This window comes from Sprattus sprattus (genome assembly GCF_963457725.1).
Source record: "Sprattus sprattus genome assembly, chromosome: 9".
NCBI classification, from domain to species: domain Eukaryota; kingdom Metazoa; phylum Chordata; class Actinopteri; order Clupeiformes; family Clupeidae; genus Sprattus; species Sprattus sprattus.
Genome location: NC_137928.1, coordinates 27641382 through 27652643, shown reverse-complemented (window position 1 = coordinate 27652643; position 11262 = coordinate 27641382). Strand labels below are relative to the sequence as shown.

Sequence of the window (11262 nt, the reverse complement as noted above, 5' to 3'; positions counted from 1 at the left end):
TCCCCGCTGTGGAATTTATAATCAGCAATGTTGGGGATGTTCTATTTGGCACTCTCTAACCTTGGTGCCATGGCCCAGAATGAACTCCCCCGTTCGCCATGTTTTTCACGGTTGAGGCTCCAGGCTCTCTGTGGCCGAGGAACTTGGGATTTCCTGTCTCCCAATTAGAGACAAACCAGCCACACTTTGGCTTCTCCGAAAAAGAAAAAAAAAATCCCCCAGGTTGGTTCAAAATTGAAACCAGTGTGAGTCTGTTTTTTGCTACCACTGGTTTCTGAATCTGTGCCAGAGCTGTAATACTGATTTAACTCTCTCATTTATTTAACTCTCATTTCCCTACATAATCCAGTCTGTGGAGACCCCCATCTCTTTTTATGTGGGAAGCTAAAAGAGCCAGGCTAGAATGGTCAGTAGGTGAGAGTCAGACAGAGAGACAGAGAGACAGAGAGACAGAGAGACAGAGAGAAAGAGAGAAAGAGAGAAAGAGAGAAAGAGAGAAAGAGAGACAGAGAGACAGAGAGACAGAGAGAAAGAGAGAAAGAGAGACAGAGAGAAAGAGAGAAAGAGAGAGAGAGAGAGAGAGAGAGGGAGATAGGGAGCGAGAGAGTGAGAAGGAAACAGCATTACAGTTGCCTGTGACATTTACCTCTCCATGAAACAGCAAATACAGTAGCTAGCTCTGTTCATCACTCATGTTCACTAGTTATGTCATATTGTCATAATGAGCATTTCATTTACGTGACTGCATGACTCACTCTCTGGGTAAGCCCTGTATGGAAACTGGAGAGAGCTTGGACACTGTGATGACTCTGTGCAAACAGCTGAGCCTTCCAATTTTTTTTCTTGACCGCATTTCTTTTAAAGCAGTTGTCAGAAATGTGTGGTAACCTTTATAGTACCTTCTTTTTAAAAGCTATTCACATATTTCTGCAATGAGGAGGCAGGCAAACACTGGCTATTTATAGTTGAGATTATATGTCAGATTTCAAGCATTGTGTGACTAGTATTTTGAAACTTCTTGATTTGCACTGCTGTCTTTTTTTTGTGCTTAACTATAACAATATTAATATTTTTGTGCTAGTGCTGTTGCTGTACACATTCCTGCCTTGTTTCAATATTACTACATGACTTTATGCTGCGGAAATGCAAGTGTAAGGGCATTGATGAAATGGTATAATAAAATGTCAGTCAAACTTCAGACCAGATTGTTTGTATGCCCAATCTATCAATCTAAGAGTTAAAAGTGATAAATTATCAGCCAATTTAGCTCGCGTGTATTTTTAGCGCAAGACCATTGACACATTTCCCCTGCTCTTTCTGTGTTTTCCGAAATCGCTTGCTCCAATCAGCAGTGGGAGGCAGCTTTAAAAGGCGTTCCCAGCTCTACGTTTGCTTGTAAAACAATGAACGCCTTTGAGAAAAGGCAAGTTTGAAGGCAGGCGGGCGAATCGTCCCTTCTTCTGTGACACGAAGCTGCAGATACTCAACTTCGAAGCACTCAGGATTTACAATTATTTGAGGCTGGATTCGGAGAAGACGGGTGCCTGACCACGATATTACTCTAAACGACGCCAAAGGACAACCCCAACACTTTCTTTACTCATATTTCAAACGGACTATACTGCTGACGGCTTGTAGACGACATTGCCAAGCAGCAGAGGTAGTTACAAGGTAATTAGCGTCTCATCTTAGTAGTTGATTGTGTTGTCACTGAGGACTCCGGCTAATGAGTAGGCTATTGACTTTGAAAACACCTGGGGAAGGTCGTAACTGTATATGGTTAACTTCATAACTTAGTGTGGTGAGAAGATTGAATGCACTTCAGACATACGACTCTTTCAAAGCTCCTTGAAAACTGATCTGTATTCACTTAAGCGGCTATCTTATAAGAGATGGTGGGTAGACTCAATCTACAGAATGTGTCTGACGACGATCCTTTGGATATGAGCTACAAAGCTGAGCGGGCACTTGACAGTCCGGACTCCGGACTACCTCCAAGTCCCAGTCCAAGTCCCTGGTTACTGCCAGCCGTCGGCGAGAGAAGCTCTGGTAGTTTGGCTTCAGAGGACGAGGGCAAAGGGTCATCGGCGGTAAGTGTCATATTTCAAATCAAACCACCAGAGCTTTCCACTTTGCGCAGAAACGTAGTTCTCGGCCAGCAGTCAAATCAATCAAGTTTGTAGGCTGCAAGAAGAGCAGAAAGCAACTCTGCGCTAGAGATTGTCTGAATACGTGTCCCAATGACAGTCAGAAACTGGGTCATGCCCATTTCAAATTGGGCCAGAAGGTGTTTGTCGACCCACTTCAATACAAATTGTTTTTTCTTTGTAGGCTGAGCCTGTAGTAAAATGTAGGTCTTTTCACCAACGGTGCCCATTATCCTATGGAGAAGGAATTGAGCTTGACCCACTGCCACCAAAAGAAATAAGGTAATCTTTCCAGCTGTAAACATTTGGGTCATGGCAAGTTTTGCATATCAAGCTTTTGTGTTTGTCAAACTTTTTGTGTGTGTGTGTGTGTGCTGTAAATGTGGTTGTTTATTCCCAAGTTTTCAGATCATATTTAATTGAAAGCTTATGAACATGACTGCTTTCTCTGTGCAACAGATACACATCCTCTGTGCGCTACGACTCTGAGCGGCACTTCATCCACGACATCTCCATGCAGCCCCTGGGCCTGGGTCTGGATCAGTGCAGCCAGACTGTCTTTGCGTTGCCCAACTGTACCTGGCGGCGTTACAAAACCCAGCTGGAGCTTCAGCCTCGGCAGCGGGTGCAGCGCTACCAGAGCACCACCATCGTGTACCCCAAACACGCCCGCACCATCTACACCACCCAGCTGAGCTATGACGGAAGGAGGTTGGCCAAGCGCTTCCTCTCCAGTGTGGAGCTGGAGGCGTCCGACAGCAGAGCTACCCAGTGAGGGAGAGAGGAAGAGATGGAGAGAGCTCAGCATGTCTCCAAGGGAAGGCTTCCCCTGATATCTAGGTTGTCAGTTGCTTGTTTCCTCCTCAAGACTTTGGGCAGTTTTAAATGAGAAACCCTATACCAAGATCATCCAAGTACCGAGCTGCCAACATTTTTGACTTGTGGCATTTCAACAATTTTAGCAGAGAGTTCACATAGAAGTTGAGTTGTGGGTGATGAAGTCTTGAGTTTAGCTGAATGGGGAAGTGAAAGTGGTGATTGTAGATTTTCTGCATTTTTGAAGACTTTGTTTTAACAGTTTTATGTTGGACAGCAATTGAAGAGAAAACAACCATAGACTGCACTCATGAGAGGCTAATATTGCAAGAGCATAGTTTCATCTCTCCTTGTTCCGTCATTTGCAGTTTCTCATTGAACTGCTCATCATTTCACCTGGTCTGTTCTCACTTTATACTGTAATATAAACAAGTAGTGGGTTTTCACTGCCGTGTTGCCTGTCACTAATGAGGGGATATTAACAGTCACAGGTTGATTACAGAGGTCAAAGTTACTTGCCTAGATTACAGGGTATTATTGGGTATTTTTGCACACTGGTATGGGAAATCTTTTTTGTATGTCTGGATAGTGATTGCTACAGGCGAACCCCACTCCGGTCTAGAACAGACTGCATTCGTACTACTGTAAAGTCACTGCTTATACATTTGGAGTCGTAGGCTGTGTAGTGTAGCAACCTGGCAGTGGTGCAATGGTGAAGTTTTCATGCTGATGTTGCAAAAGAGGTTGTGACAGGTTTGAAGCAAGTTGGATTGGAGATTTTGGATTAAAGTCATTTGCATAGTACTTAACTGTCTTTAATAATTGGTAAGCCAAGCTGCGTTCAGTCTGTGCTGTCACTTGTGTTTTTGCTTTTGTATTTATTTTATTGTTTGTCAGCACCATTCTTCTTTTACAGGCTTCTACACTGATGGGTATTGGGTGGACTCACTTAAAGCTTAAATTGTTTCACAAGAATTCAGATGTTCAGTTTGTCAGAGGCACAGTTCTATCTTTGAATCCTTAATGTAAATACATTTCCTTTCAATTGTATGTTGACAATAAAGACACGTTTTTTTAAAGAACAAGACGTGATTTTATTTGGTTTCAGTCATACATAGGAAAATATGTTACATTCCTTGTGTTAGAAATCAATCACACAATAATCACTAAGGAGAAAGAGTTGAGAAAAAATGTGGCAGCAGTGACCCCTAGAGAGATTAAGGTCTGGTGAAATAGATTTAAATACAGTAAGCAGTGTGTTTATGTGTGTGGCAACAGCGCCCCCTGCAGGATAAAATCCGCTGTTGCTGAGAAGTCAGCAGAAAGGGCCGTATGTGAGTTGTTAAAAGGTGAGGGTAATGCACTCACTCCCCTGCCCCCAAGCCAGACTGCTGTTGGCTTGGAAACAGTCCTGTAGGTTCCCCTCAACCCCCAGGATTCTGTTGCTGGTTCATTACAGAAGGTAGAAAGCTTAGTATCAGGCCATTTATTGCCTGTTTGTTGCTGGTGATTCGTAAGAAGGACTTGCCAACAATTTGTATCCACTTTGCTTACATTTGTTGCTTCAAGTATGCATGTTAAGGTGAATGTTATTAGTGATTTGGGCCCCTTCTGATCTCATGTCGAGGAAGTCCCCACAGCAGACAAAATCAGAATTCAGTGTTGAGAAGAAATGTGGGAAACAAATATGGATGTATTTGTGGCTTGTATACATTTGTATTATTTATCTGTTACTATTTCTCTGTTTCACATCTACGTGTGAAGGCTACATTAGAATTGGGACAAAAAAGTAAAGAGAGCATACTGAATTGTTGCTGTTGTCACAATAAGAATCTTCCAGTTGCCCATTACATCCCCTTTTTATCAAATATGCAACTGGGAGTAATATAAGCCAGGTACTATTTTCAATTGAAATTTCTTTTCTAATTGGTAATTTACTGGAACAGAATCATAATGTACGTCGCACAAAAACAAAAGCAAAGTTCATGACGTAGAAGGGGTGTGGCTTAGGGACAAGTTCGGGCAAAGCACCCAAACACATAGCACGTGAGCTGCGTATGACAACAAGACTAAGCGATACAACGAGGAAATGAAGGCATTTAAACGCCGATCGTTGCTGATGTTATGTCACAGCGAATGCAGTAAGGTTTATTGAATCATATCACCAGTCATGGAGGGAAACGCAGAGGCATTGGGTAGCATAAGCGATGCAGAGTTGGGGATACATTTAGATAATGGTAAGTGATCATTTCTAAAATATTCCATAGCTTCCCTAAGAGATGTCGATGATCTTATTTGTGGTGAAATCATAATTTGCTTCTTGTTAAATGGCTAATTTGTTTGTGGATGATATAGCCTACCCTGTTATGAAAATACAGCACCGTGTGCAGACTCCCCTCAAGACTCATGGAAAAGAAGGCTACTGTGTGGACAACACATTACATGAGAGGTAGGCCTGCGGCGCCAAGTCAAATGTATACAAATATACTCCTGTTATTTGTCAGAAAGTTATCTTGTGGCTAAACTGACAGGCTCATTAACAATGGCGTAGGGTTTTTTTTACAGCTTTGGTATGGACACTGCCCCCCCCCCCCCCCCCATATCAAAACTTTTATTATATGTTTATTGTATGGTTTTATTATATGGTTAGATATTCACATTTGTGTACTAACTTGTGGAACTTTGAACTGATTAAAACATCTATCTATAAATCCAGGAATCTCTGTGTGTCTGTCAGTCTGTCTAGGGCGTATCTCCCTGACGGTAGTTACGTTAGTTATGAGATTTCGCATGTAGCTTACGCATGTCATGAACCTGTGCATCCTTGATTTTGAAGATTTTTGAAATCATAGTTCGCGAGATATTTGTATTTTATCGTTTCCCGTAGGCACTAATGGGTTATCGTTTCCAGTAGCACCGAAATGACGTCACAAATTACGTCACAAACAATATTAGCGATATTAAAACTATCCTGCCTTCACTCAAAGTTCAGAATAGCCTTGGATACGATAAGGAGGTCCGCATTCAAATTCTTCTTGGTGAACAGATACAGACTTTTGCTCAGGTAATCTAAAGACAGTGATTGATTTTATCTATTCGTTTATATAAGCTTCTTTATATTAAGTTTCAAAGTAATGTCTAGAGTTGTACAGTCATCTAACAGACAGGGAATAGTAATCCATCAAAATATTCATATTGTTTATTAGTATAGCGTATTTTTACAGTACATTTCTGCACTTATTTGACTTACAACTTGGCAAACTCATTTCATAAGCATGGTTGAAATGTAACTGTGATTACAGCACTTTTTCATGGCATATGCATAACGCATGAATTTTACTCTATACAACTCTCTCTCTGAATTCATAGTTCGCGAGATATTTCTATTTTATCGTTTGCGTTAGGCACTATGGGTTATTGTTTGAGTATACATTGATAAGCCTCGGAGGCTTTCAGAGGCTTTCAGATTGTCCATTGCTTTCCCGTCTGTTGCTATGGAGTCCACGAAATACACGCAAATCTCGCTGTAAGTTATGTTGGGCCCACGTTGTCATGTTATCCTCCCAGTCCTGCACTGAATTCGGGTGGGGGATAGTAACGCCATCTCCAGTCAGAGTATTTAAACTGTGTTCCCATTGTAAGGACATAATTAGATTACGATCTGTCTGAGAGTGGGCTGTCAAAGCTAGCATCATCGAAGTCACACAGTACAGTACATTCAATAAAATGAACCTACATTTGAGTCCAACTGCATGTCCATTTATGGTCTCTGTATACCTTTGAATCACACACACACATAATGTCAACTATATTTGTATTTCGGACCGTGTGTAAAAGCATTTGTTCATACAGTACAGTACATACATTCATTAAAATCAACCTACATTTGAGTCCAACTGCATGACCATTCTTACCCTACATTTAAGGCCCTTGCATGCTTCTAAAGGGAGCATGAATTGCTATGTGCTTACGCGTTGCGTTGGGGGTGTTGCCAAGCAATTCACACCCAGAACAATAGGCTTGCGTAAAATGACGCAAGTCTAGAAAAAGGGGCCGACGCACGCAAGACGTGAAAAGTCGCGCAAGGGTCGCGCAAGGGGCTTGCGCGGCCTCTTGCGCTTGCGCTTACGCTTACGTCTCTGAGCATAAATCAGCCTTTACCCTTACAATAAAGAAGTGATCCTATTTCAACCATAACTTCATTTAAAATTATTTCTTTCTTTATGACATTTAGTTTATAGTTTAGACAGCAACTTTGACATCTACAGCCGCGGAAAAAATTAAGAGACCACTTCAAAATTATCAGTTTCTCTGGTTTTACTATTTATTGGTATGTGTTAAAGTAAAATGTACATTTTTGTTTTATTCTATATCCTACTGGCAACATTCCTACCAAATTTCCAATAAAAATATTGTCATTTAGATAATTTATTTGCAGAAAAATGACAATTGGTCAAAATAGCAAAAAAGATGCAGTGTATTCAGATCTCGAATAATGCAAAGAAAACAAGCTCATATTCATTTTTAAACTACACAATACTAATGCTTTAACTTAGGATGCTTTAACTTAGAAGACGAACTAGAAGACCCTCCAGTCCGCTTTGGTTCAATCTTTATGGTCTTTTACAAACCTCAGCCAGGCAAAGTACAACGTTGTCCCGGAAGAAAAACTTGCTTCCTTTTGCTCTGACAATGTTCCCCAACTCTGAGAAGTGTTTTTTCCAGCAGGGCAATGCTCCATGCCACACAGCCAGGCCAGTAAAGGTGTGGATGGATTACCACCAGATCAGGACCCTGTCATGGCCAGCCCAATTTCAGGACCTGAATCCCATAAAAAAACTCTGAAATGTGATCAAGAGGAAGATGGATGGTCACAAGCCATGAAAAGTAGCCGAGCTGCTTGAATTCTTGCGCCAGGAGTAGCATAAAGTCACCCAACGGCAATGTGAAAGACTGGTGGAGAGCATGCCAAGAAACATGAAAGTTGTGTGTCAAGGTTATTCCACCAAATATTGATTTCTGAACTCTTCCTAAGTTAAAGCATTAGTATTGTGTAGTTTAAAAATGAATATGAGCTTGTTTTCTTTGCATTATTCGAGATCTGAAGACACTGCATCTTTTTTGCTATTTTGACCAATTGTCATTTTTCTGCAAATAAATTATCTAAATGACAATATTTTTATTGGAAATTTGGTAGGAATGTTGCCAGTAGGTTATAGAATGAAACAAAAATGCACATTTTACTTTAACACATACCAATAAATAGTAAAACCAGAGAAACTGATAATTTTGAAGTGGTCTCTTAATTTTTTCCGCGGCTGTATATTCAACTGCATCCATACATAATCTCAAATTTTATTTGTTGGTGTATCTCCAAAAAGGCAAAAAGGAAACATGCATCACAATAATACTTCAGTGTAACCTGTACTTATGTGGAGTGCAAATATGTCTTGCTATTACACTACCCAACAGCTACACCGAGGTCTGCTAACACTACAGAATGCATAATTCCTACGGGCACTGCACTAGTAATAATAATAATAATAATAATAATCAAACCTTAGTTTAAATATGAAACAGTATTCTACACTGAAAATAAATCCTAATAAATAAATTAATAAAAAACATTCTCCATATTTTTAGCAAGTATTGACATCACTTTTGTTGTCCTATTTTGGATATAACCAATGAAATGACCGCATCTTGTCTCACAGTCTCATTGGAAATTGGAAAACTTGGAAATGTATTTTTCACTCTTCTGGGCGACGAACATAGTATAGATTATAATATGAATGAGTTTGCAAATATATTGTGCAAAACATCTTTTTCTAACAGGCAATTCAAATTAATAAAATATTGGTTGGGACAATTGTGTCTGTCCCAAACTTTGGTCATGACTAGTCCGTATGGACCATATGCAAACCTACGCCCTTGCTCTTTAATATTGTTACAGATCAGAGAAGAGAGACAGTGGTTGTTGTTGGTTGGACACCCCTAGTGATCCAGGTGGGGATGTCAGATCTCTGAAGAGAAAGCATCAGGCAGAACAGCGCTTCAGCCCAATGGACCGGTTCCGTCGGAGGCACCTGAGCGTGACGCTGTTGTGTGAGCAGTCTTGGTGTGAGATGAAGGTGGTCTTTGGACTCTTGAGACCGCTGGTGAAACAAAAAGAAATGAAGAAACCAGAGGTCAAAGTTGGAGCCAGCATACATCTGACAAGACGTACGATCAATGTAACATATAACGTTTAGTAATGTATCAGTGAAAGATGTTTGCTTGAAACAGAAGTCATTTTCTAATAGTAATTTTCCTCCAGAGCTGGAAATTCATGATGTTGTTCCGATCCAAGTCCAGTCCAGAGAAGATTTTGAAGCCATCAAGCTTCTCAATGTGATGCACATGATGTCATTATTAAATGAAGGTATGGTACAAGAAGGTTACAATATAAGGCTATGTTCTGCCTGAAGTCATCCAATTAAGTAGTAGTTCTAATATCAATGTATGACTTGTGTTTTTTAACTTATTAGTCAACGTCAGTCAGTCAGTACATATTCAATCTCAATCTCTTATTATATTAAGTTGTATACAGGGTCTAGGATAAAGTGTAGTTGGGAGTAAATAAATACTAGCTATGGCCTTCTTTAATGTAAGAAAGAGTTGAAATACAACAGTTTTGGAATATGCAAAAAGAGCTAAGTTACTAACCCTTTTTCTTTTTGAATTGATGGTACAGGACAGTGTGTGCGGGAGTTTCCAGTGTTTGGGGTTCTAGAAGGAGTGTTTCTCATGGGTGTCATTGATGAACTGAGCTACAATAAGGAAAGGGAACTTGTCCTTAGTGAGCTCAAAACCCGTAAAGAGATGTCACTTCCTGGCAAGGCTCAAGTCAAAGGCCATAATCTCCAGGTACCAATTTTCACTTCCTACATTTTTGTATTTTAAATACAGCCTTTGCTTCGCTTTTGTCTAGATGTATTTATTTTTACTAATAACTTGCTTAGGTAGAGAAATCCCCAGGATATCTTTCTGAGTAGGCCTGCTTGAATACAATATGAAAGTGAATTACTGCAACCGTTTCCTTGTTTAGGTGAATTGAATTGATGTATGTCATCCCTAATGTATTTAATCACAGGCCATTATTGATTTTTAGGTGGGCTTGTATAAACTTCTGTTTGATGGGATGGTCAATGGGGCAGTGAAGAGAAATGACATCATCAGACACCTCAAACTTCAGCCAAAGCAAGTTCTGGGAACTGGGGTCCTGAACCATGCAGGTTCCATGGGGGTTGAGGAAGGTTCCTTTGGGAGCCTAGTTGATGTGGTGCTCAAAAGTCTAAACTCAGCTAAAGTCAGTGGCATTCAGCATCTGAAGCTAGAGTATATCCACCAGGACTCCGGCGTGACCATAGACACAATACATGTGGAGTGTGAAGAGGCGGTCCTGAGGGGAGAGCTGCAGGATTATTTTGCCTACTGGACCGGTCAGAGGGAACCCAGGGGAGTGGATATAGAGGACGCTTGGAAGTGCAAGTTGTGTCCATTTGAGAAGAGCTGCCAATGGGGAAAGGACAAAATTGAACCCTGTATCAATGATGACCCAGGCAAGAAACCCAAATAAGGTCCACATATGTTGGATATTATGCTTTATTCTAATGTCATCAGACGAACTTTAAATGGTAAATGGACTGCATTTACATAGCTCTTTTCTACTCAAAGAGCACTCAAAGCGCTTTACACATCAATGCCTCAGACATCTACCCATTCATACACCGATGGCAGAGGCTACTATCTAAGTTGCCAACCTGCACATCGGGAGCGGTTAGGGGTTCAGCGTCTTGCTCAAGGACACTTGGTGAGGAGGAGGCGGGATCGAAATAGCAACCTTCTGATAACTTAATTACTCCCCTACCTCCCTTTTTTGATTCTGTGGAGTCATTGTTGGACTAGATGCTGGTAAAGCAATGGAACATGATGCACAATCATGAGTTTACTAATGTTGGAACAGTAACTTCACTGTGTTCAGACAGAATTGGCTAATATCAAACATTATGTTATCTGCACATAGACAAAGAGCAAGGTACATTGGGCTTGCCAGCACTCATCGCTTTTATATAGTTTTTTTTATGTTAATAATTAACAGTTATTATTGTGTATTATTAGGTTAATATCTCTAAGTTATTGTTCACTTATTTAACTACTATATTTTGAATCATTGTAATTTATGAATCAAAGTGGATTTGGTGATTACATTTGGTGCCATTTACAGTCAGGTCCATAAATATTTGGACATTGACACAAT

The 11262-nt window shown here is 40.4% G+C and overlaps 2 protein-coding genes across 3 annotated transcripts; both read left to right on the top strand.

The window, feature by feature from the left end:
• The first annotated feature begins 1435 nt into the window (after positions 1-1435).
• Positions 1436-3899, top strand: rflnb (refilin B). 2 transcript variants are annotated; one of them, XM_080845408.1, is made up of 3 exons: positions 1436-2090; positions 2338-2429; positions 2607-3899. In XM_080845408.1, exons 1-3 carry the CDS (start codon positions 1893-1895, stop codon positions 2920-2922), a joined length of 606 nt encoding a protein of 201 aa, XP_080701534.1. In that variant the 5' UTR covers positions 1436-1892; the 3' UTR covers positions 2923-3899. The 2 variants fall into 2 exon arrangements, with proteins under 2 accessions (XP_080701534.1, XP_080701533.1); XM_080845407.1 differs by having other exon boundaries at positions 2332-2429.
• Positions 3900-5133: 1234 nt separating this feature from the next.
• exo5 (exonuclease 5) lies at positions 5134-10581 on the top strand (the record flags this gene model as incomplete). The annotated part of the gene is made up of 6 exons (XM_080844675.1): positions 5134-5200; positions 5319-5412; positions 8962-9185; positions 9280-9389; positions 9702-9869; positions 10114-10581. The coding sequence occupies 6 exons, from the start codon at positions 5134-5136 to the stop codon at positions 10579-10581; spliced, it is 1131 nt and encodes a 376-aa protein (XP_080700801.1).
• Between the last annotated feature and the right edge of the window lie 681 nt (positions 10582-11262).

What these genes read in the sequence shown, in the direction of transcription:
- rflnb (XM_080845407.1), top strand. Translation starts at nt 1,893, where the DNA reads ATGGTGGGTAGACTCAATCTACAGAATGTGTCTGACGACGATCCTTTG. An exon ending in AGGGCAAAGGGTCATCGGCG is followed by an intron (nt 2,091 to 2,331) that starts GTAAGTGTCATA and finishes TTTTCTTTGTAG; the next exon opens with GCTGAGCCTGTAGTAAAATG. An exon ending in CTGCCACCAAAAGAAATAAG is followed by an intron (nt 2,430 to 2,606) that starts GTAATCTTTCCA and finishes TCTGTGCAACAG; the next exon opens with ATACACATCCTCTGTGCGCT.